The following is a 24,892-nucleotide window of genomic DNA, read 5'->3' on the forward strand; positions in this document are numbered from 1 at the left end:
CGCATTCGCATATACTTTTGTTTGTGAGCTAATACGACTTTCATTATGATTTTAATTATAATTTTAATTGATATGTAATTCTCATTGAAAATATAAAGGCTAAATTTTTGGCTATATTTTATTCGTTCTTGACTTACAATTTTAAAACAAAAGTCGAAATCAATGCGTAAAAATTTTCGAGATTATTTTGCACGTTGCTTCTAAGCATCTTTATAATAAATCTGTATTTGACAGATTAATTAGAATATCATGGTTTTTTGTATCGTTCATTTTCTCTGCAAATGTTCTCGTTGCAAGTCGAATTACTTTTGATCAATTAATCTGTTACCATAAAATCTCTTTCTATTTTATATATGTTTATTTGATATATGTTTTCTCTCGATTTTTTAACATTAACATCTATTTTGCATAAGAGTATACTATAACTTCTTCTTAATAGTTGTTTTTCGAAAATATTCAGACTTGGAAATGCACAAACATGCACAAAAAAATTGTTATATTAGATTGATATTACAAGTAGATACAAGAGTCCAACATCTACTCTTCCATTAAGAACAAGGATCAAGAGATACGCGCAAATTTATGCTTATTTCTATCTGCATGCCGTTTTCTATAAAATAATACATATAACTTTGTAAATTTATTGATATTATTTCAAAATATATTTCAAAAATATTTAAAAAATTTAAAATTCCAAAGAAATACAATATTGATTTTTTTTTTCCTTAAATCGAAAGTTTTCTTTAATAAAAGAAAAGAGAACCCTGAGAACAAAAGAGATTCATCAAGGCTCCGCGCACAATAGAAAAGCTGACCGATTAAATTCGAAAAAGTGGGGAAGAAATCTCCTCGAAACTTATCGTTTCGGGGCTATAGCTTCGGTACGATTTAGACCAATAAAAATTCAGGTAATTCTTCAATTTTCTCCCACATATATGAGAAATCGGTACTGACCAATGCTCGCTGAAAGAAGATACAAATCGGACTTGTGGACTTTGAGCGGTCAAAGATCGCCTCGGCGTAAGAGGTGCTCTTATCGTGGTGATATAGCAGATGAATCTCAGTTGTCCTGACAGAAAGAACGATTCAGTCAGTTAGTTCGAGAATTGCTCTGGAGGAAGTAGGATCAGTGACAAGATAAGAAAAGCCAATCGAAGATGTCTTTTGAAATGTTAACGCAACCACCCGGGCCCGAAGCTAGGGCCCTGGCCGAGAAAGAACTCAGGGAAACCGAGGAGAATGTGAAGAACGGCATCGAGACCCTGAGGAAATTGATCGAAGGTTAGTAAAATTATATTTATATTTATCGTGTCTTTCATGATTTTTTATTAAATCTAAGTTCTAAAGAATTTTTAATGTCTTTTGAGTATCTTTAGTAAAAATTTATACGCTTCGTCTTTCGCATTTTTTTTTTCTTAAGTACTGGAAAATTATTCAGCTTCTTTTCCGCGTGTTGTTATGTTCTGCGATATTACTGAAAAAAATTACGCGCGTTCGTTTCTTTGTATAAATATTATTACAGAATTAGCTGTGTCTAGGGGGTGAATCTTTTTGAGGAGATATTGTTTCTCTCTTTTCTTAAATTTACTTATTTATACTGTTTATTATATAATTATTTTAATTTTTAATTATACTTATATATAATTCTTCCGTTAGAAAGTTACAAATAGATTCTCGCTGCACGATAACGGAATCAAGATAGCTAATATGGATCAGATATTAATTTCGTATTATTTTCTGTTTACATGGTATATAATATTTAGTTTTTATTTTGTCCGTTAAATAACACCAATGTTATGAAATTCTTGACTTCTTTTTTAATCTGCAATTGACAGTTGTTTTTTTTCTTTATTGGATATAACAATGTATATCTATACACTTATCTGTACACTTTATCTATATTGATAAGTAATCAAGTGCAAGAAGTAAATAAAATTAAGATTTTTTAGAAATTCACTAAAAATAAAATGTAAAGATTGTATCAAGAGTTTTTTATAAAGTATATATAGTACCAAATATATATAGTACCAAATATATATAGTACCAAATATATATAATACCAAATATATATAGTACCAAATTTGATGGAAAACCATAGTTTTATGTTAAATTAAATAAATCATTTAATTATGTTAATTTAAATAAAAATGTGTTTGCGATTGTTCGTTTTTTAGTTATCTTGTAACAATATTTTAATCGCAAAATACAAGCTTTTTATTGTGATATATACATATATATTATGTAAAATGCAGAAAACTAAAATACACAATATTTTTTTAAAATTCTAACAATTTAAAATAAATAATTTTAGCACAGAAATATATATTTAAATGTCATTCTTTAATCCAACTAACTCTTATGAATATTTTGTATCATTTGTGTTTATCAAAATATCTGCTCCTTCTTGTTTTTGTTTTGCTCTTCTTATTTGTTAGCATTAAAATTGTCATTATTTTTGTTTCTAAATAATTTTGAAAGTTTTAAAAAAATAATATCAACTTTTTTATATATCTGAAATCTGTAACTAGATCTCAAAACTATATATGTGTTATTACTTGTAATTTTCTTATTTATATTGTAATATGCGAGTACAAATTATTTCTGTTACCCTTATAGGGTAGTAATATTTTCGAGAAAATTCGATAAAACATTTTGAAAATTAATCTATAATACTCGGGGTGTTGTGGATCATTCACGTTATCTTATTTAAATAAAAATAAAAAATATAAAACAGTAATTAAATCGAATAAAATCATCTATAAAGTTTTACAATTATAATCGTTAATTATTTTGTCTTATGTTTTGGCATCCCTTTCAGTAAAAATATAAATTTTTATATTCATAGTGATTCGGTATTAATGTTCTTATTTATCTTATAATACAATAATATGAATACATTTCGCATGGAGTTTTTAATATTAATCTAAAAATAGCAATCGCGAATATTTTTGTCGTGTAATAGCGGATAACGTTATAGATAATATTACTTTTGCACTTTCCCCATTTTCATTAAATATATGATTCTAAAATTTTTATAATAAATAATATATACAGAACACTTTATAACGCTTGAAGTTTTAATAAATAATAATTTTTTAAATATAAATTTAAAGTCAATTTTTGTTTTTTTGCAAAAGTGTATAATTTTTTAAATCAATTAAAAGAATTATAATCAATTAAAAAAAAAAATCTTTTTCAGCCAAACTTTGAAGTCACAAATTAGATGATAAAACTATATTTTTTCGCTAATTTTAAGTAGGTTTTTTTAACAGGATTTTTTATTTCAAGAGACTTTTTGTAAATATATATGACATTTTCTCCAATATATCAGCTAAATAAAATTTAAAAATTTGTATATAGGTACAGTTATTATCATAATCTTTGTTATTTAAAAATATTTAATCTTAAAATATTTTATAACTGTTATTAATTTTTAATGATATATAGTGTCATGTATTATTTTAATTATATGTCGAATTGAAGAAGGCCAGCTTGTTTTGTAATTTAAAATATATAATATTTGGCATCAAAAGTTGAAATTGCGATACATAATAATTTCCATTGACTTTTTGCTAGAAAAGACTCCGATTTAATCAGAAAATTTATTACAATTAAGATTGCGAAGTGCAATATGAATTTTTAAAGAAATAATAAATATCTTTAATATTAATATAATTAACATTGCGATATGCGGAGCGCAATTATATGAATCTCGAAGGAAGGAATAAATATTCTTAATGTTGTCAATTATGAGATCAATATAAAAAACATATAATTTATCACGAAGTTTGCTTCAAAATAAGAAATAAGCTATCATGAAGTTTAGCCTTCTGAACTCTGAGACTTATTTAAGATACAAATATCACTACTTTTAAGAATCGGTTAATGGTTTAACTTGTATTGGAAGGAGATCGAAATTCAAATTTGTCTAAGCTTGACATATAAAAAAATTTCATTATATATTTTTAAAAAATTATAAATATAGACACACTTTATATAAAAAGCAACGATAAACATTATTCCAAAGACTAAAATGGAATTTAGAATAAATCATCATTTAAAATGGAATTTACACAATAATTCACGCCTCTACACAATATCTGGAAGATTAATGTTATCGTGCGTTGCATTATTTCCTTTTATATTGTATGCCAATTAATTGTTATCGTACCAAGTTTGTTGAATCTTCGACTATAATAATATATATAATAAGTAATAATAATATGATAAGTATTATAATTAAGAGAGAGAGAGAGAGAGAGAGAGAGAGAGAAATATGTATGTATTCAGTAAAACATATTTTTGGATATATGTAGTGAATATTAGTTTCGTGTCAAAAAAGCGATCGATTTTGAGGGATTTATTCTAAATATTTATAAAGTAAAGAATTAATTTTTTTTCTGAAATGGAATCTAACGCTTTAACATTAATTATCAAAACGAAATGTTTCGACATTTTATAGCTCTGAATAGATGCATTGAAAGATAATAAATCGAGGTCGCTTATGACATTCTAATAATATGTCTTTCACGTTTTATCTTTCCTCGTTTCACTGCACAGAAATAAATTGAATCCGATTTAGTTTTCTGAATGTAAGACTTTTTAAAGCTTTAAATCGTCATAATCGATTCTTAAAATAGAGCTACTTCAAAATCACGTATATAAATTTCAACTCTTCTTAGTTTCAAACGTTGAAATGTTTCTAATATCATTAGAATCAATGATGTGTAATGTGATGTTATGTGGTTCATAATCCCTCCATCTCATTTTTTTAAATTCAAATGTGGCAATAAAACAATTCAAAAACATTTTTTTTGTAAAAAAGGAAACATTCTTTCTTATTAATATATTTTTTATATCAAGAATTCATAAGCATAAGGGGTCGGGGGTTATAAACAAAAAAATGTTTTCTGCTTTAAAAGTATTGCGCAAACACTTTTAAGTCATTTCGGGGGCACTTTTTACCATCTTATCCGGATATAGCCTTTTATACAAAAATATTTGTTTATCATAAGTATCTTATGTACATGCTGTGTAAACTTAAAAAAAAAATAATGATAACGACAATCGATCCGACGAGTCGAGATCACCTTGACCCTCGTATGCGATAAAGAACATACGAGTACATATACATAATATCAAATAGGTATACGTCACTCGAACACGACATTAAGAACCTTTAGAACTTTCGGCGATAAATCATATGTACTTGAGGATGCTTGATATTCGAACGCTGTTTTTACATGAAATATTTCGAGATTATAGAACGAGATTATAAAATTTATAATATTCTTAATATTCATACTTATCGCGAGATCAAAATTTGGCGATAAGTATATAAATAATAAACACGATGAAATGTAATATTATTCAGTTTTACTAGGTAATTGAGCAATCTATCCCTCTGTCGCTATGCGAATACATAACGTGGCCCTTTGACTCTTGTCGAGCGCGCATTTATCATTCTTGGACGTTCTGCAAATCGTTTTTGGTCGTCCGTCATTCGTTTCCGCTGACGAGTATTATGTATTTGTGTTGCCTTATATATGCGGCACACGCATCTATTTTGCTCGAAGTAGAATAAAAAATAGTGATCGTCGCAATTTCCTTAATAAGGAGGAGCAATTTCTTTAAGAATGGATTCGTGACCTCGCACGCGAAATCGTTTCAAAGCGATTTATCAACGTTTGTGCTGTCAAGACGGCCACAAAAAATATTGACAAAAGAACCAGCATGTATGTGTGTTCACGCAAAAAAATTTCTAGTTGTCGCAACAAAAATTATCGCTATTTTTTGTATCTGATAGAATATCGTTTGTCACAGATAGAATTATCGTTTGTCACAGATAGAATTTTTTAGTTCTGTCTCTGTCATTTAGATTGATTACGTGCAAAATATATACGATATTGCAATATGTGCTAATCATTTGTCTACCTCAGTTAATTTTTTACACCTAAAAAATTTTTGCTACAATTGCAAAACCATTTTTTTGAGTGTTCATGATTACAATTAGTAAATTTCGTAAATATTTTTAGAAAAGTCTTGTTTAATGCGTTGCAAATCTAAATCTATTTTTTTCAATAGTTCAAAAGTTGCTAATGAAAAGTTTGTACATCATAAATTTTATTGATTATGATGACACACATTATTAGCTTTGCACCTTGATCAAGTAGCATAATTCGATAACAGATGACAGAACGTTACAAAGTCCGATGATTTTTCCAGATAAAAAAAGTTATCAATTAACGCGGTGAATCATTATTGAAAAAAAATATGTGTACACATACAATTATTCATAATGTTCACGTGTGCACGTTCAAAAGTCATTAAATATTTATAGCAACGTATCGAGCAGACTGTAACCAGTACTTCGAAGGTTAATAGTTGATATTTTTATTTGTTTTTTTCATGAAGCAAAAAGATACAAACGACTTTTTTTTTCAAAAGTAATTTGTAATTCAAAGTTATTAAAATCAAGACTCTCGAAGGCCAGCTGATTCTACAATATAAAAGTTAAAATCTAGAGTGAAAAATCTAAAGCTAGTTTTTACAAGCAAAATAATGAAAACATATTTAAATGTGTGTTAAATAATATATTAAATATACAATCTTGTGGAAATTTTATTCATATGTCGTTTTTGTCAGAGTTAATAATTTTGTTAACGTCGATTGAGATATGAATTTTTCTTTTATTCCAGAGGATAAGACGATCTATTACTCCACCGATGATGACTTTCTGATGATTTTCTTGCGACCATGCAAATTTTACCCGCAAAGCGCGTATGAATTCATAAAACGCATCGCCGATTTTAGGGATAAGAATGCAGTTATGTACCACAATCTGATGCCGAGCGATGAAAGAGACGCCTTCACTAATCATAACATCATTAACGTTTTGAAGGGCACAGATCAAAAAAATCGCAGAGTGATGGTAGTCCAATCCGGCAAAACTTGGGACCCATCTAAGGTCACGAGCGATCAGATTTTAAGAATGCTTTATCTTGTGCATCTGATGGCCATGCAGGAGCCAGAAACGCAGGTAATATAATATATCAAATATATCTAAGTATGTAGCCTTTAATTCATAAAAGCTGGATATACAAATTATCCAAAATTATGTCTAGATATCACAACATGATGAAAAAATAACTTGCGTTTAAATGAGACATTTTTTTCAAATTTTTGTATATTTATAAATTTCTGTACACACAAATTAAATTGTGAAAATTGGTAAATATATGCGTACACGTGCGTAATCATCGAATTGCGTGTGTGCGCTAATTCGGTAATTCACACATCAGCAAAATTTACAAATTGTAGACCTGACCACACAATAAAGAAAGAAGAGATGAAACAAAGTTCACAAAGAGCAATAACAACCGTTGTTTAATAATTAAACTTCAACAACGTTAAAGCGTCTAATCTTGAATCAGATGCAAACAGAGGCATCAGTGAGGCATGATTGCACTTTGCTCGATTGATAAGTGACTCGATATGAATAATGCAACGTCGAGGAAAAAAAAATTAATAATACCAATATTTTCTTTTTTTTTCTTTCGGAAATTAAACGCATCGTTGATAACGTTAATCAATTTTTTCAAAATCATTTTATTGAGCATTTATTTTTTGTCGAATTTCATCAGATATTATGTGTATATTTTTTTTTATAGATATTTGGAACCGTCGTTATAATGGACTTCGATGGTCTCTCCATGAAACAGATCAAGGGAATGCCGCCAAGCTTTAGTATAAAGCTCCTTACTTTCATTCAAGAAGCAATGCCACTGCGTTTAAAGGAGGTTCGTATTAATAATATTAATCGTAAAAATTACTTCTATTTTATAAAAAAAAATCTTAATGTTATATTTTACGTTACGTGGATTAAATCAAATGTGATGGATAAATTCAGCTGTTACGTGTCTGTCTATTTTTTATTTGGCACACGCGATAAAAATAATTATTATTCTCGCGATTAATAAATTTCTATTACACGAATACCGTATTCTAATCATTCGATGTTGTTTCCAGGTTCATTTTGTGAAACAACCGTTTTTGTTCAACATGGTATGGACAATGTTTAAGCCATTCGTAAAGGAAAAGCTGAGGAAACGCATGTTCTTTCATGGTACCAATATGTCCGCGCTTCACAATTACGTTGCCGCGAGTCATTTGCCGAAAAACTATGGTGGTGAACTACCGGAAATCGACTACAGCGGTGCCGATTGGTATCCAGTAGTGTTAACTGTCGAAAATAAAATTAAAGGTAAAATTGATGAATAAATATGTTCATTTGAATTATTAAATAATATTCCGGCATATTTCAGTTAAATTGCGAGATAAATAGTGTGATAAAAAAATCGAAAATTTGATTTCCGAACTTCGGAAATTAAATTTTAATAAGAAGTTAGCGTTAATATTACGACAATATATAGTAATATTAATAATTTTTCTCATTAATGTACGTTGGATAATTTATAATTTTTGGGAGATATAAAGAAGCATGTTATAATCGTGGAAATATTTAAAAATTTTCAAGGAGAAGTAAACACATGAAAAATAAATTTATATTGAGATATTTATATCAAAGGTATACACACAAGATCAATTGTTTGGATAACTGTATAGATATTTCAATATGAGTGTATCACTTATACATATATATTGTTTTTTATCCATCGAATTATAATCTTTATGTGATTATGGCCGATTATAGCTAATTTATCTTTTTTCCTTTTTTTACAGACTGGAACTCGTACGGAAATGTCAAGAAATAAGCTAAATTTTCATCAGATATTAGTCATCTTAATATAATTAAATGCTTTCTGAACTTCGGAAGATGTAATATGTTACATGCGATATGTATTTTTGTATTTAGGTTGACATACATATATACATATTATACATTTTATATATTGTGATAATTTATAAAAAAATTTTGACGTACTTATAAACATATTTTATTAACGTAAAAATAATAATTCAGGATTAACTGATTAGTATTGTATTATGTTTCACGAATTGAAATAAATAGTTTATTTTGTATTCTATGAATACGAAAAAGTAAGAAGTATAAGACATTGTCACTTAAAGGTAAATTTTGCTTGGTACTTATAAAAATGCTCTCTTCTTATTATATTAAGAGAGATTTTAATTTTATATTCAAGAAGACAAAAATATATATCGAACATATCGATATCTTCCACATGTTAAGATGTTCTAAATTACTATACATGGAATTTCTTTTCTAAAATATATTGTATATTCGTACGATTCAACAATCTTTATTATAGAAATAGGTTTTTTTCGTAAAAGAATTAACTTTATATTGCAATAACAGGAAAAATTGATTTACTGATTCGTAAATTCAAAATTTTTTTTAGTTATAGATTAATGCATATATTAGTTACAATTTAATATTATATATCATACGGCACTCATTGTCATGTAATATAAAACATACAATAAGAAGCATTAATGCTATTCATATTCACTAAAAAGATTTATGACTTGCGATTTTTATTGATCTTTTTATTATTTCATAAAATAACAAATTAATAATTATATATTATGAATTATATATAATTACATTTACTATACTATTGCACTATAACTATAAGCGCAAAAAATGCTTCTTGAATATTATAGTAATATTTGAGTATATGAATACTGAATGATATATTAATGCTTCTGACAATACTTTATAAATATGTATCAAATCATAATATATATTATGATATAATCACACATTAATGTGTTAGAATAAAAAAAAATAAAAATATTTTTATTATGAAGCGATTCAAATGTTTAACAAATTACCTACCTATGCGTTTTGATGCAATATTTCATAGATTTACTTGTTTATTATATTAATTTCACGTTTACTTCATTTTTGATTGTATTTCAATATCTTCATAATTAAATTGCATACATTTTACAAAATGCATAAAATTTTCATGTTTTTATTAATTAATCAAACAATATTGAAAGGCAAATTATTAGTCATTATTTTATAAAACTGATTATCTATAAAAATTATTTATTTTATAAAAAAATATACTCAACTGACTTTAATTTAAATATATTGGAGTTTAAATTAAGAAAACATGTATTCTTCTGTAAGTGTTCAATTGCACGTTAAAAAGTTAAAACACTATTTTTAAAAGATATAGCGACATACATGATTGAGGATCGTGAAGAAAATAAATAGAAAAATATTTTAAATTAAAATTTAATAAATAAAGTTTCTTTAAATTAAATATATTTTATAATAAAGCATATATATTTTTCTAAAAAAATGTTAGATTTTTAAAAATATTCCTCAAAATCTGCACTACTTACTCTATTATTTAGATTTACGAATTAAACTAAAAAGAAACTTTCTTAATATAAAAAAACTCAACTGTATATAATAATATTGTTAGCAGAGAAAACTATTTTATAATTTTAATAGCAAAAAACATATTTGCATTTGCATATTATTTTCATTATCAATCAATTACTCATAATGAAAGAATAAATGAATAACATTCTATAGAACATTCTATACATAGATCTGCGCCTTACAAAATGTGAAAATAATTTTAACTCACTCAACACAATTCAAACTAACTAGAATGTTATAGAACACTTGATTGATAAAATAAACCTATAACATATTTTAAGAAAGTATTATTCTTATATATTTCAAAAGAAAATTCCACCAATCTCAAGATTAGATCTACTTAAAATCATTTAAAATATCATAATGTTATATTTTATTCTAACAAATAAAGAATAAAATTTTATTGATACAAATAAAAATTTATTTAATAATAACAAATAGATATAATTATGAATAAAAAATTATTTATTATCTACATATCTTTTAATTTTATTTGTCATTATTAAATTATTTAATATTGAAAATAAATTTTATCCAACTCTGATCGCAATGTCAAACCAAAAAATTGTAATTATATTTTTAAAGTGGAATTACTCAATTTTGCAGAAATTAATTTGTCTAAATAATCTGCATATGTGTCTACGAAAATGTAAAAATAAAGTGTTTGTACAATAATACATAATATTTCGATATTTTTACGCAAATTATAATAGAAATGATATAAAATTTCTTATTATATTGCATAATAATAAGTACATATAAAAAATTGAGCATCTTCAGAATGTTGCAAAGCTTTTATTATGGATTATAAATTTATAAACTACTTACATTACTGTCACCCACCTCCGATTTTACTCAGATGTTTCTTCTTCTTAACATTAAACTTTGATGATTTCTTTTGAGAACACTTTCACTCGCGAAAAAACGGTTAATTATCGTTATCGTAATACACTTATATGTCGTTCATCGAGTTAATTAATTATGCGAGCTGATTATCAATAATTGTTATAAAGATAGGGAATATAATTACGTTTCAAATACGAAGGCACACAGACCATCTCAGGCCGCTAACTGCTCACTCGAGTGTCGCCGTACGAATGATAACAATAACAAGACCGCACTATTATACACAATAACGCGCAATAGGCCATAAGAAAGTGAAAAGTATGAATTATTTAAGCAACGAATTATCAATAAACATGGTATTTGGTCTTGGTATCATCTAGCGCGCTATTGTTGTCGTGCTCCAGATTTGTTATCATTCGCGCGCCGACATCCGAGCAGAAACATAGTGGTGCGAGATAATCTGTTAAATTCCTTTTCTAAATTCGATCGCGATCAGTAAAATTTTTTGCTTGGGAACAAAAGAATCTGCAATCTATGTACTATTAAAATGTATAATCGATGAATTTTTGGCTCGCCTTAAAATATTAAATATCGATATAATGTCGCCGCGGACCCTATGCGACGCATCCTTATTTTTCGTAAAATAAATGAATAAGTTTGTACGCTGATGTCTGTTTAGTACCAAAAGATTCTGCAATCAAGGTACTATTGAAATGTATAATCGATAAAATCGAATTTTTGGCTCGCCTGAAAATATTATAAATCGATACTTTTTTGTCGCGGACCCTAAGCGGCGCATGCTTATTTTACGTATATAAAATGAAAGAGTTTGTACGCTAGTCTCTGCTTGTTACCAAAAGATTCTGCAATAAATGTACTATTGAAATGTATAATCGATGAATTTTTGGCTCGTCTTAAAATATTAAAAATCGAAACGTTTTTGTCGCGGACCCCATGCGGCGCATGCTTATTTTACGTATATTAAATGAAAGAGTTTGTACGCTGGTGTCTGCTTGGTACCAAAAGATTCTGCAATACATGTACTATTAAAATGTATATTCGATGAATTTTTGGCTCGCCTTAAAATATTAAAAATCGAAACGTTTTTGTCGCGGACCCTATTCGGCGCATGCTTATTTTACGTATATTAAATGAAAGAGTTTGTACGCTGGTGTCTGCTTGGTACCAAAAGATTATGCAATCAATGTACTATTGAAATGTATAATCGATGAATTTTTGGCTAGTCTTAAAATATTAAAAATCAATACTTTTTTGTCGCGGACCCTATACGGCGCATGCTTATTTTACGTATATTAAATGAAAGAGTTTGTACGCTGGTGTCTGCTTGGTACAAAAGATTAAGCAATCAATGTACTATTGAAATGTATAATCGATGAATTTTTGGCTCGTCTTAAAATATTAAAAATCAATACTTTTTTGTCGCGGACCCTATACGGCGCATGCTTATTTTACGTATATTAAATGAAAGAGTTTGTACGCTGGTGTCTGCTTCGTACCAAAAGATTCTGCAATAAATGTACTATTATAATGTATAATCGATGAATTTTTGGCTCGTCTTAAAATATTATAAATCGATACTTCTTTGTCGCGGACCCTAAGCGGCGCATGTTTATTTTACGTATATTAAATGAAAGAGTTTGTACGCTGGTCTCTACTTGGTACCAAAAGATTCTGCAATAAATGTACTATTGAAATGTATAATCGATGAATTTTTGGCTCGCCTTAAAAAATTAAAAATCGAAACGTTTTTGTCGCGGACCCCATGCGGCGCATGCTTATTTTACGTATATTAAATGAAAGAGTTTGTACGCTGGTGTCTGCTTGGTACCAAAAGATTCTGCAATAAATGTACTATTAAAGTGTATAATCGATGAATTTTTGGCTCGTCTTTAAATATTAAAAATCAATACTTTTATGCCGCGAACTCTATGCGGCGCATCCTTATTTTTCGTAAATTGAATGAAAAAGTTTGTACGCTGATGTCTGTTTGGTACCAAATAATACTGCAATCAATGTACTATTGAAATGTATAATTGATGAATTTTTGGTTCGCCTTAAAATATTAAAAATTGATACTTTTTTGTCGCGGACCCTATGCGGCGCATGCTTATTTTACGTATATTAAATGAAAGAGTTTGTACGCTGGTGTCTGCTTGGTACCAAAAGATTATGCAATAAATGTACTATTAAAATGTATAATCGATGAATTTTTGGCTCGTCTTAAAATATTATAAATCGATACTTTTTTGTCGCGGACCCTATACGGCGCATGCTTATTTTACGTATATTCAATGAAAGAGTTTGTACGCTGGTGTCTGCTTGGTACCAAAAGATTCTGCAATAAATGTACTATTAAAGTGTATAATAGATGAATTTGGCTCGTCTTAAAATATTAAAAATCGAAACGTTTTTGTCGCGGACCCCATGCGGCGCATGCTTATTTTACGTAAATTAAATGAAAGAGTTTGTACGCTGGTCTCTGTTTGGTACCAAAAGATTCTGCAATAAATGTACTATTAAAATGTATAATCGATGAATTTTTGGCTCGCCTTAAAATATTAAAAAAAAATACTTTTTGTCGCCTATCCTATGCGGCGCATGCTTATTTTACGTATATTCAATGAAAGAGTTTGTACGCTGGTGTCTGCTTGGTACCAAAAGATTATGCAATCAATGTACTATTGAAATGTATAATCGATGAATTTTTGGCTCGTCTTAAAATATTAAAAATCAATACTTTTTTGTCGCGGACCCTATGCGGCTCATGCTTATTTTACGTATATTAAATGAAAGAGTTAGTACGCTGGTGTCTGCTTGGTACCAAAAGATTCTGCAATCAATGTACTATTGAAATGTATAATCGATGAATTTTTGGCTCGCCTCAAAATATTAAAAATCGATACTTTTTTTTCGCGGACCCTATGCGGCTCATGCCCATTTTACGTATTTTAAATGAAAGAGTTTGTACGCTGGTGTCTGTTTGGTACCAAAAGATTCTGCAATAAATGTACTATTAAAATGTATAATCGATGAATTTGGCTCGCCTTAAAATATTAAAAATCAATACTTTTTTGCCGCAGACCCAATGCGGCGCATGCTTATTTTACGTATATTAAATGAAAGAGTTTGTACGCTGGTGTCTGCTTGGTACCAAAAGATTCTGCAATCAATGTACTATTGAAATGTATAATCGATGAATTTTTGGCTCGCCTTAAAATATTAAAAATCGAAACGTTTTTGTCGCGGACCCCATGCGGCGCATGCTTATTTTACGTAAATTAAATGAAAGAGTTTGTACGCTGGTGTCTGCTTGGTACCAAAAGATTCTGCAATAAATGTACTATTCTAATGTATAATCGATGAATTTTTGGCTCGTCTTAAAATATTATAAATCGATACTTTTTGTCGCGGACCCTAAGCGGCGCATGCTTATTTTACGTATATTAAATGAAAGAATTTGTACGCTGGTCTCTGCTTGGTACCAAAAGATTCTGCAATAAATGTACTATTGAAATGTATAATCGATGAATTTTTGGCTCGTCTTAAAATATTAAAAATCAATACTTTTTTGCCGCAGATCCAATGCGGCGCATGCTTATTTTACGTATATTAAATGAAAGAATTTGTACGCTGGTGTCTGCTTGGTTCCAGAAGATTCTGCAATCAATGTACTATTGAAATGTATAATCGATGAATTTTTGGCTCGTCTTAAAATATTAAAAATCAATACTTTTATTCCGCAGACTCTATGCGGCGCATGCTTATTTTTCGTAAATTGAATAAAAAAGTTTGTACGCTGATGTCTGTTTGGTACCAAAAGATTCTGCAATCAAGGTACTATTGAAATGTATAATCGATAAAATCGAATTTTTGGCTCGCCTGAAAATATTATAAATCGATACTTTTTTGTCGCGGACCCTAAGCGGCGCATGCTTATTTTACGTATATAAAATGAAAGAGTTTGTACGCTAGTCTCTGCTTGTTACCAAAAGATTCTGCAATAAATGTACTATTGAAATGTATAATCGATGAATTTTTGGCTCGTCTTATAATATTAAAAATCGAAACGTTTTTGTCGCGGACCCCATGCGGCGCATGCTTATTTTATGTATATTAAATGAAAGAGTTTGTACGCTGGTGTCTGCTTGGTACCAAAAGATTCTGCAATACATGTACTATTAAAATGTATATTCGATGAATTTTTGGCTCGCCTTAAAATATTAAAAATCGAAACGTTTTTGTCGCGGACCCTATGCGGCGCATGCTTATTTTACGTATATTAAATGAAAGAGTTTGTACGCTGGTGTCTGCTTGGTACCAAAAGATTATGCAATCAATGTACTATTGAAATGTATAATCGATGAATTTTTGGCTAGTCTTAAAATATTAAAAATCAATACTTTTTTGTCGCGGACCCTATACGGCGCATGCTTATTTTACGTATATTAAATGAAAGAGTTTGCACGCTGGTGTCTGCTTGGTACAAAAGATTAAGCAATCAATGTACTATTGAAATGTATAATCGATGAATTTTTGGCTCGTCTTAAAATATTAAAAATCAATACCTTTTTGTCGCGGACCCTATACGGCGCATGCTTATTTTACGTATATAAATGAAAGAGTTTGTACGCTGGTGTCTGCTTCGTACCAAAAGATTCTGCAATAAATGTACTATTATAATGTATAATCGATGAATTTTTGGCTCGTCTTAAAATATTATAAATCGATACTTCTTTGTCGCGGACCCTAAGCGGCGCATGTTTAATTTACGTATATTAAATGAAAGAGTTTGTACGCTGGTCTCTACTTGGTACCAAAAGATTCTGCAATAAATGTACTATTGAAATGTATAATCGATGAATTTTTGGCTCGCCTTAAAAAATTAAAAATCGAAACGTTTTTGTCGCGGACCCCATGCGGCGCATGCTTATTTTACGTATATTAAATGAAAGAGTTTGTACGCTGGTGTCTGCTTGGTACCAAAAGATTCTGCAATAAATGTACTATTAAAGTGTATAATCGATGAATTTTTGGCTCGTCTTTAAATATTAAAAATCAATACTTTTATGCCGCGAACTCTATGCGGCGCATCCTTATTTTTCGTAAATTGAATGAAAAAGTTTGTACGCTGATGTCTGTTTGGTACCAAATAATTCTGCAATCAATGTACTATTGAAATGTATAATTGATGAATTTTTGGTTCGCCTTAAAATATTAAATATTGATACTTTTTTGTCGCGGACCCTATGCGGCGCATGCTTATTTTACGTATATTAAATGAAAGAGTTTGTACGCTGGTGTCTGCTTGGTACCAAAAGATTATGCAATAAATGTACTATTAAAATGTATAATCGATGAATTTTTGGCTCGTCTTAAAATATTATAAATCGATACTTTTTTGTCGCGGACCCTATACGGCGCATGCTTATTTTACGTATATTCAATGAAAGAGTTTGTACGCTGGTGTCTGCTTGGTACCAAAAGATTCTGCAATAAATGTACTATTAAAGTGTATAATCGATGAATTTGGCTCGTCTTAAAATATTAAAAATCAATACTTTTTTGCCGCAGACCCAATGCGGCGCATGCTTATTTTACGTATATTAAATGAAAGAGTTTGTACGCTGGTGTCTGCTTGGTACCAAAAGATTCTGCAATCAATGTACTATTGAAATGTATAATCGATGAATTTTTGGCTCGCCTTAAAATATTAAAAATCGAAACGTTTTTGTCGCGGACCCCATGCGGCGCATGCTTATTTTACGTAAATTAAATGAAAGAGTTTGTACGCTGGTGTCTGCTTGGTACCAAAAGATTCTGCAATAAATGTACTATTCTAATGTATAATCGATGAATTTTTGGCTCGTCTTAAAATATTATAAATCGATACTTTTTGTCGCGGACCCTAAGCGGCGCATGCTTATTTTACGTATATTAAATGAAAGAATTTGTACGCTGGTCTCTGCTTGGTACCAAAAGATTCTGCAATAAATGTACTATTGAAATGTATAATCGATGAATTTTTGGCTCGTCTTAAAATATTAAAAATCAATACTTTTTTGCCGCAGATCCAATGCGGCGCATGCTTATTTTACGTATATTAAATGAAAGAATTTGTACGCTGGTGTCTGCTTGGTTCCAGAAGATTCTGCAATCAATGTACTATTGAAATGTATAATCGATGAATTTTTGGCTCGTCTTAAAATATTAAAAATCAATACTTTTATTCCGCAGACTCTATGCGGCGCATGCTTATTTTTCGTAAATTGAATAAAAAAGTTTGTACGCTGATGTCTGTTTGGTACCAAAAGATTCTGCAATCAAGGTACTATTGAAATGTATAATCGATAAAATCGAATTTTTGGCTCGCCTGAAAATATTATAAATCGATACTTTTTTGTCGCGGACCCTAAGCGGCGCATGCTTATTTTACGTATATAAAATGAAAGAGTTTGTACGCTAGTCTCTGCTTGTTACCAAAAGATTCTGCAATAAATGTACTATTGAAATGTATAATCGATGAATTTTTGGCTCGTCTTATAATATTAAAAATCGAAACGTTTTTGTCGCGGACCCCATGCGGCGCATGCTTATTTTATGTATATTAAATGAAAGAGTTTGTACGCTGGTGTCTGCTTGGTACCAAAAGATTCTGCAATACATGTACTATTAAAATGTATATTCGATGAATTTTTGGCTCGCCTTAAAATATTAAAAATCGAAACGTTTTTGTCGCGGACCCTATGCGGCGCATGCTTATTTTACGTATATTAAATGAAAGAGTTTGTACGCTGGTGTCTGCTTGGTACCAAAAGATTATGCAATCAATGTACTATTGAAATGTATAATCGATGAATTTTTGGCTAGTCTTAAAATATTAAAAATCAATACTTTTTTGTCGCGGACCCTATACGGCGCATGCTTATTTTACGTATATTAAATGAAAGAGTTTGCACGCTGGTGTCTGCTTGGTACAAAAGATTAAGCAATCAATGTACTATTGAAATGTATAATCGATGAATTTTTGGCTCGTCTTAAAATATTAAAAATCAATACCTTTTTGTCGCGGACCCTATACGGCGCATGCTTATTTTACGTATATAAATGAAAGAGTTTGTACGCTGGTGTCTGCTTCGTACCAAAAGATTCTGCAATAAATGTACTATTATAATGTATAATCGATGAATTTTTGGCTCGTCTTAAAATATTATAAATCGATACTTCTTTGTCGCGGACCCTAAGCGGCGCATGTTTAATTTACGTATATTAAATGAAAGAGTTTGTACGCTGGTCTCTACTTGGTACCAAAAGATTCTGCAATAAATGTACTATTGAAATGTATAATCGATGAATTTTTGGCTCGCCTTAAAAAATTAAAAATCGAAACGTTTTTGTCGCGGACCCCATGCGGCGCATGCTTATTTTACGTATATTAAATGAAAGAGTTTGTACGCTGGTGTCTGCTTGGTACCAAAAGATTCTGCAATAAATGTACTATTAAAGTGTATAATCGATGAATTTTTGGCTCGTCTTTAAATATTAAAAATCAATACTTTTATGCCGCGAACTCTATGCGGCGCATCCTTATTTTTCGTAAATTGAATGAAAAAGTTTGTACGCTGATGTCTGTTTGGTACCAAATAATTCTGCAATCAATGTACTATTGAAATGTATAATTGATGAATTTTTGGTTCGCCTTAAAATATTAAATATTGATACTTTTTTGTCGCGGACCCTATGCGGCGCATGCTTATTTTACGTATATTAAATGAAAGAGTTTGTACGCTGGTGTCTGCTTGGTACCAAAAGATTATGCAATAAATGTACTATTAAAATGTATAATCGATGAATTTTTGGCTCGTCTTAAAATATTATAAATCGATACTTTTTTGTCGCGGACCCTATACGGCGCATGCTTATTTTACGTATATTCAATGAAAGAGTTTGTACGCTGGTGTCTGCTTGGTACCAAAAGATTCTGCAATAAATGTACTATTAAAGTGTATAATCGATGAATTTGGCTCGTCTTAAAATATTAAAAATCAATACTTTTTTGCCGCAGACCCAATGCGGCGCATGCTTATTTTACGAATATTAAATGAAAGAGTTTGTACGCTGGTGTCTGCTTGGTACCAAAAGATTCTGCAATCAATGTACTATTGAAATGTATAATCGCTGAATTTTTGGCTCGCCTTAAAATATTAAAAATCGAAACGTTTTTGTCGCGGACCCCATGCGGCGCATGCTTATTTTACGTAAATTAAATGAAAGAGTTTGTACGCTGGTGTCTGCTTGGTACCAAATGATTCTGCAATAAATGTACTATAGAAATGTATAATCGATGAATTTTTGGCTCGTCTTAAAATATTAAAAATCAATACTTTTATGCCGCGGACTCTATGCGGCGCATCCTTATTATTCGTAAATTAAATGAAAGAGTTTGTACGCTGGTGTCTGCTTGGTACCAAAAGATTATGCAATAAATGTACTATTAAAATGTATAATCGATGAATTTTTGGCTCGTCTTAAAATATTATAAATCGATACTTTTTTGTCGCGGACCCTATACGGCGCATGCTTATTTTACGTATATTCAATGAAAGAGTTTGTACGCTGGTGTCTGCTTGGTACCAAAAGATTCTGCAATAAATGTACTATTAAAGTGTATAATCGATGAATTTGGCTCGTCTTAAAATATTAAAAATCAATACTTTTTTGCCGCAGACCCAATGCGGCGCATGCTTATTTTACGAATATTAAATGAAAGAGTTTGTACGCTGGTCTCTGCTTGGTACCAAAAGATTCTGCAATCAATGTACTATTGAAATGTATAATCGCTGAATTTTTGGCTCGCCTTAAAATATTAAAAATCGAAACGTTTTTGTCGCGGACCCCATGCGGCGCATGCTTATTTTACGTAAATTAAATGAAAGAGTTTGTACGCTGGTGTCTGCTTGGTACCAAATGATTCTGCAATAAATGTACTATAGAAATGTATAATCGATGAATTTTTGGCTCGTCTTAAAATATTAAAAATCAATACTTTTATGCCGCGGACTCTATGCGGCGCATCCTTATTATTCGTAAATTAAATGAAAGAGTTTGTACGCTGGTCTCTACTTGGTACCAAAACATTCTGCAATCAATGTACCATTGAAATGTATAATCGATGAATTTTTGGCTCGTCTTAAAATATTATAAATCGATACTTTTTTGTCGCGGACCCTAAGCGGCGCATGCTTATTTTACGTATATTAAATGAAAGAGTTTGTACGCTGGTCTCTGCTTGGTACCAAAAGATTCTGCAATAAATGTACTATTGAAATGTATAATCGATGAATTTTTGGCTCGTCTTAAAATATTATAAATCGATACTTTTTTGTCGCGGACCCTATACGGCGCATGCTTATTTTACGTATATTCAATGAAAGAGTTTGTACGCTGGTGTCTGCTTGGTACCAAAAGATTCTGCAATAAATGTACTATTAAAGTGTATAATCGATGAATTTGGCTCGTCTTAAAATATTAAAAATCAATACTTTTTTGCCGCAGACCCAATGCGGCGCATGCTTATTTTACGTATATTAAATGAAAGAGTTTGTACGCTGGTGTCTGCTTGGTACCAAAAGATTCTGCAATCAATGTACTATTGAAATGTATAATCGCTGAATTTTTGGCTCGCCTTAAAATATTAAAAATCGAAACGTTTTTGTCGCGGACCCCATGCGGCGCATGCTTATTTTACGTAAATTAAATGAAAGAGTTTGTACGCTGGTGTCTGCTTGGTACCAAATGATTCTGCAATAAATGTACTATAGAAATGTATAATCGATGAATTTTTGGCTCGTCTTAAAATATTAAAAATCAATACTTTTATGCCGCGGACTCTATGCGGCGCATCCTTATTATTCGTAAATTAAATGAAAGAGTTTGTACGCTGGTCTCTACTTGGTACCAAAAGATTCTGCAATAAATGTACTATTGAAATGTATAATCGATGAATTTTTGGCTAGCCTTAAAAAATTAAAAATCGAAACGTTTTTGTCGCGGACCCCATGCGGCGCATGCTTATTTTACGTATATTAAATGAAAGAGTTTGTACGCTGGTGTCTGCTTGGTACCAAAACATTCTGCAATCAATGTACCATTGAAATGTATAATCGATGAATTTTTGTCTCGTCTTAAAATATTATAAATCGATACTTTTTTGTCGCGGACCCTAAGCGGCGCATGCTTATTTTACGTATATTAAATGAAAGAGTTTGTACGCTGGTCTCTGCTTGGTACCAAAAGATTCTGCAATAAATGTACTATTGAAATGTATAATCAATGAATTTTTGGCTCGCCTTAAAATATTAAAAATCGAAACGTTTTTGTCGCGGACCCCATGCGGCGCAAGCTTATTTTACGTATATTAAATGAAAGAGTTTGTACGCTGGTGTCTGCTTGGTACCAAAAGATTCTGCAATCAATGTACTATTGAAATGTATAAACGCTGAATTTTTGGCTCGCCTTAAAATATTAAAAATCGAAACGTTTTTGTCGCGGACCCCATGCGGCGCATGCTTATTTTACGTAAATTAAATGAAAGAGTTTGTACGCTGGTGTCTGCTTGGTACCAAATGATTCTCCAATAAATGTACTATAGAAATGTATAATTGATGAAATTTTGGTTCGCCTTAAAATATTAAAAATTGATACTATTTTGTCGCGGACCCTATGCGGCGCATGCTTATTTTACGTATATTAAATGAAAGAGTTTGTACGCTGGTGTCTGCTTGGTACCAAAAGATTATGCAATAAATGTACTATTAAAATGTATAATCGATGAATTTTTGGCTCGTCTTAAAATATTATAAATCGATACTTTTTTGTCGCGGACCCTATACGGCGCATGCTTATTTTACGTATATTCAATGAAAGAGTTTGTACGCTGGTGTCTGCTTGGTACCAAAAGATTCTGCAATAAATGTACTATTAAAGTGTATAATCGATGAATTTTTGGCTCGTCTTAAAATATTAAAAATCAATACTTTTTTGTCGCGGACCCTATACGGCGCATGCTTATTTTACGTATATTAAATGAAAGAGTTTGTACGCTGGTGTCTGCTTGGTACCAAAAGATTCTGCAATAAATGTACTATTATAATGTATAATCGATGAATTTTTGGCTCGTCTTAAAATATTATAAATCGATACTTTTTGTCGCGGACCCTAAGCGGCGCATGTTTATTTTACGTATATTAAATGAAAGAATTTGTACGCAGGTCTCTGCTAGGTACCAAAAGATTCTGCAATAAATGTACTATTGAAATGTATAATCGATGAATTTTTGGCTAGCCTTAAAATATTAAAAATCGAAACGTTTTTGTCGCGGACCCCATGCGGCGCATGCTTATTTTACGTAAATTAAATGAAAGAGTTTGTACGCTGGTCTCTGTTTGGTACCAAAAGATTCTGCAATAAATGTACTATTAAAATGTATAATCGATGAATTTTTGGCTCGCCTTAAAATATTAAAAAACCATACTTTTTTGTCGCGGACCCTATACGGCGCATGCTTATTTTACGTATATTAAATGAAAGAGTTTGTACGCTGGTGTCTGCTTGGTACAAAAGATTAAGCAATCAATGTACTATTGAAATGTATAATCGATGAATTTTTGGCTCGTCTTAAAATATTAAAAATCAATACTTTTTTGTCGCGGACCCTATACGGCGCATGCTTATTTTACGTATATTAAATGAAAGAGTTTGTACGCTGGTGTCTGCTTCGTACCAAAAGATTCTGCAATAAATGTACTATTATAATGTATAATCGATGAATTTTTGGCTCGTCTTAAAATATTATAAATCGATACTTCTTTGTCGCGGACCCTAAGCGGCGCATGTTTATTTTACGTATATTAAATGAAAGAGTTTGTACGCTGGTCTCTACTTGGTACCAAAAGATTCTGCAATAAATGTACTATTGAAATGTATAATCGATGAATTTTTGGCTCGCCTTAAAAAATTAAAAATCGAAACGTTTTTGTCGCGGACCCCATGCGGCGCATGCTTATTTTACGTATATTAAATGAAAGAGTTTGTACGCTGGTGTCTGCTTGGTACCAAAAGATTCTGCAATAAATGTACTATTATAATGTATAATCGATGAATTTTTGGCTCGTCTTAAAATATTATAAATCGATACTTTTTGTCGCGGACCCTAAGCGGCGCATGTTTATTTTACGTATATTAAATGAAAGAATTTGTACGCAGGTCTCTGCTAGGTACCAAAAGATTCTGCAATAAATGTACTATTGAAATGTATAATCGATGAATTTTTGGCTAGCCTTAAAATATTAAAAATCGAAACGTTTTTGTCGCGGACCCCATGCGGCGCATGCTTATTTTACGTAAATTAAATGAAAGAGTTTGTACGCTGGTCTCTGTTTGGTACCAAAAGATTCTGCAATAAATGTACTATTAAAGTGTATAATCGATGAATTTTTGGCTCGTCTTAAAATATTATAAATCGATACTTTTTTGTCGCGGACCCTAAGCGGCGCATGTTTATTTTACGTATATAAAATGAAAGAGTTTGTACGCTAGTCTCTGCTTGTTACCAAAAGATTCTGCAATAAATGTACTATTGAAATGTATAATCGATGAATTTTTGGCTCGTCTTAAAATATTAAAAATCGAAACGTTTTTGTCGCGGACCCCATGCGGCGCATGCTTATTTTACGTATATTAAATGAAAGAGTTTGTACGCTGGTGTCTGCTTGGTTCCAGAAGATTCTGCAATCAATGTACTATTGAAATGTATAATCGATGAATTTTTGGCTCGTCTTAAAATATTAAAAATCAATACTTTTATTCCGCAGACTCTATGCGGCGCATGCTTATTTTTCGTAAATTGAATAAAAAAGTTTGTACGCTGATGTCTGTTTGGTACCAAAAGATTCTGCAATAAATGTACTATTAAAATGTATAATCGATGAATTTTTGGCTCGTCTTAAAATATTATAAATCGATACTTTTTTGTCGCGGACCCTAAGCGGCGAATGCTTATTTTTCGTATATTAAATGAAAGAGTTTGTACGCTGGTCTCTGCTTGGTACCAAAAGATTCTGCAATAAATGTACTATTGAAATGTATAATCGATGAATTTTTGGCTCGTCTTAAAATATTAAAAATCGAAACGTTTTTGTCGCGGACCCCATGCGGCGCATGCTTATTTTACGTAAATTAAATGAAAGAGTTTGTACGCTGGTCTCTGTTTGGTACCAAAAGATTCTGCAATAAATGTACTATTAAAATGTATAATCGATGAATTTTTGGCTCGCCTTAAAATATTAAAAAACCATACTTTTTGTCGCGTACCCTATGCGGCGCATGCTTATTTTACGTATATTAAATGAAAGAGTTTGTACGCTGGTGTCTGCTTGGTACCAAAAGATTATGCAATCAATGTACTATTGAAATGTATAATCGATGAATTTTTGGCTCGTCATAAAATATTAAAAATCAATACTTTTTTGTCGCGGACCCTATACGGCGCATGCTTATTTTACGTATATTAAATGAAAGAAATTGTACGCAGGTCTCTGCTTGGTACCAAAAGATTCTGCAATAAATGTACTATTGAAATGTATAATC

The 24,892-nt window shown here is 30.5% G+C and overlaps 1 protein-coding gene across 1 annotated transcript; it reads left to right on the forward strand.

The window, feature by feature from the left end:
* Window positions 1-1,050: 1,050 nt before the first annotated feature.
* LOC145938467 (retinaldehyde-binding protein 1) lies at window positions 1,051-9,791 on the forward strand. Its single transcript, XM_083042137.1, has 5 exons — window positions 1,051-1,281; window positions 6,699-7,039; window positions 7,671-7,799; window positions 8,029-8,263; window positions 8,743-9,791. The coding sequence occupies exons 1-5, from the start codon at window positions 1,158-1,160 to the stop codon at window positions 8,772-8,774; spliced, it is 861 nt and encodes a 286-aa protein (XP_082898263.1). The 5' UTR covers window positions 1,051-1,157; the 3' UTR covers window positions 8,775-9,791.
* The last annotated feature ends 15,101 nt before the right edge of the window (window positions 9,792-24,892 follow it).

Source organism: Prenolepis imparis, unplaced genomic scaffold (assembly GCF_030444845.1).
Source record: "Prenolepis imparis isolate NDT839.2.m4 unplaced genomic scaffold, iyPreImpa1.0 SCAF_7, whole genome shotgun sequence".
In the NCBI taxonomy this organism is placed as follows: Eukaryota; Metazoa; Arthropoda; class Insecta; order Hymenoptera; family Formicidae; genus Prenolepis; species Prenolepis imparis.

What these genes read in the sequence shown, in the direction of transcription:
- LOC145938467 (XM_083042137.1), top strand. Translation starts at nt 1,158, where the DNA reads ATGTCTTTTGAAATGTTAACGCAACCACCCGGGCCCGAAGCTAGGGCC. An exon ending in TGCAGGAGCCAGAAACGCAG is followed by an intron (nt 7,040 to 7,670) that starts GTAATATAATAT and finishes TTTTTTTTATAG; the next exon opens with ATATTTGGAACCGTCGTTAT. An exon ending in TGTCGAAAATAAAATTAAAG is followed by an intron (nt 8,264 to 8,742) that starts GTAAAATTGATG and finishes CTTTTTTTACAG; the next exon opens with ACTGGAACTCGTACGGAAAT.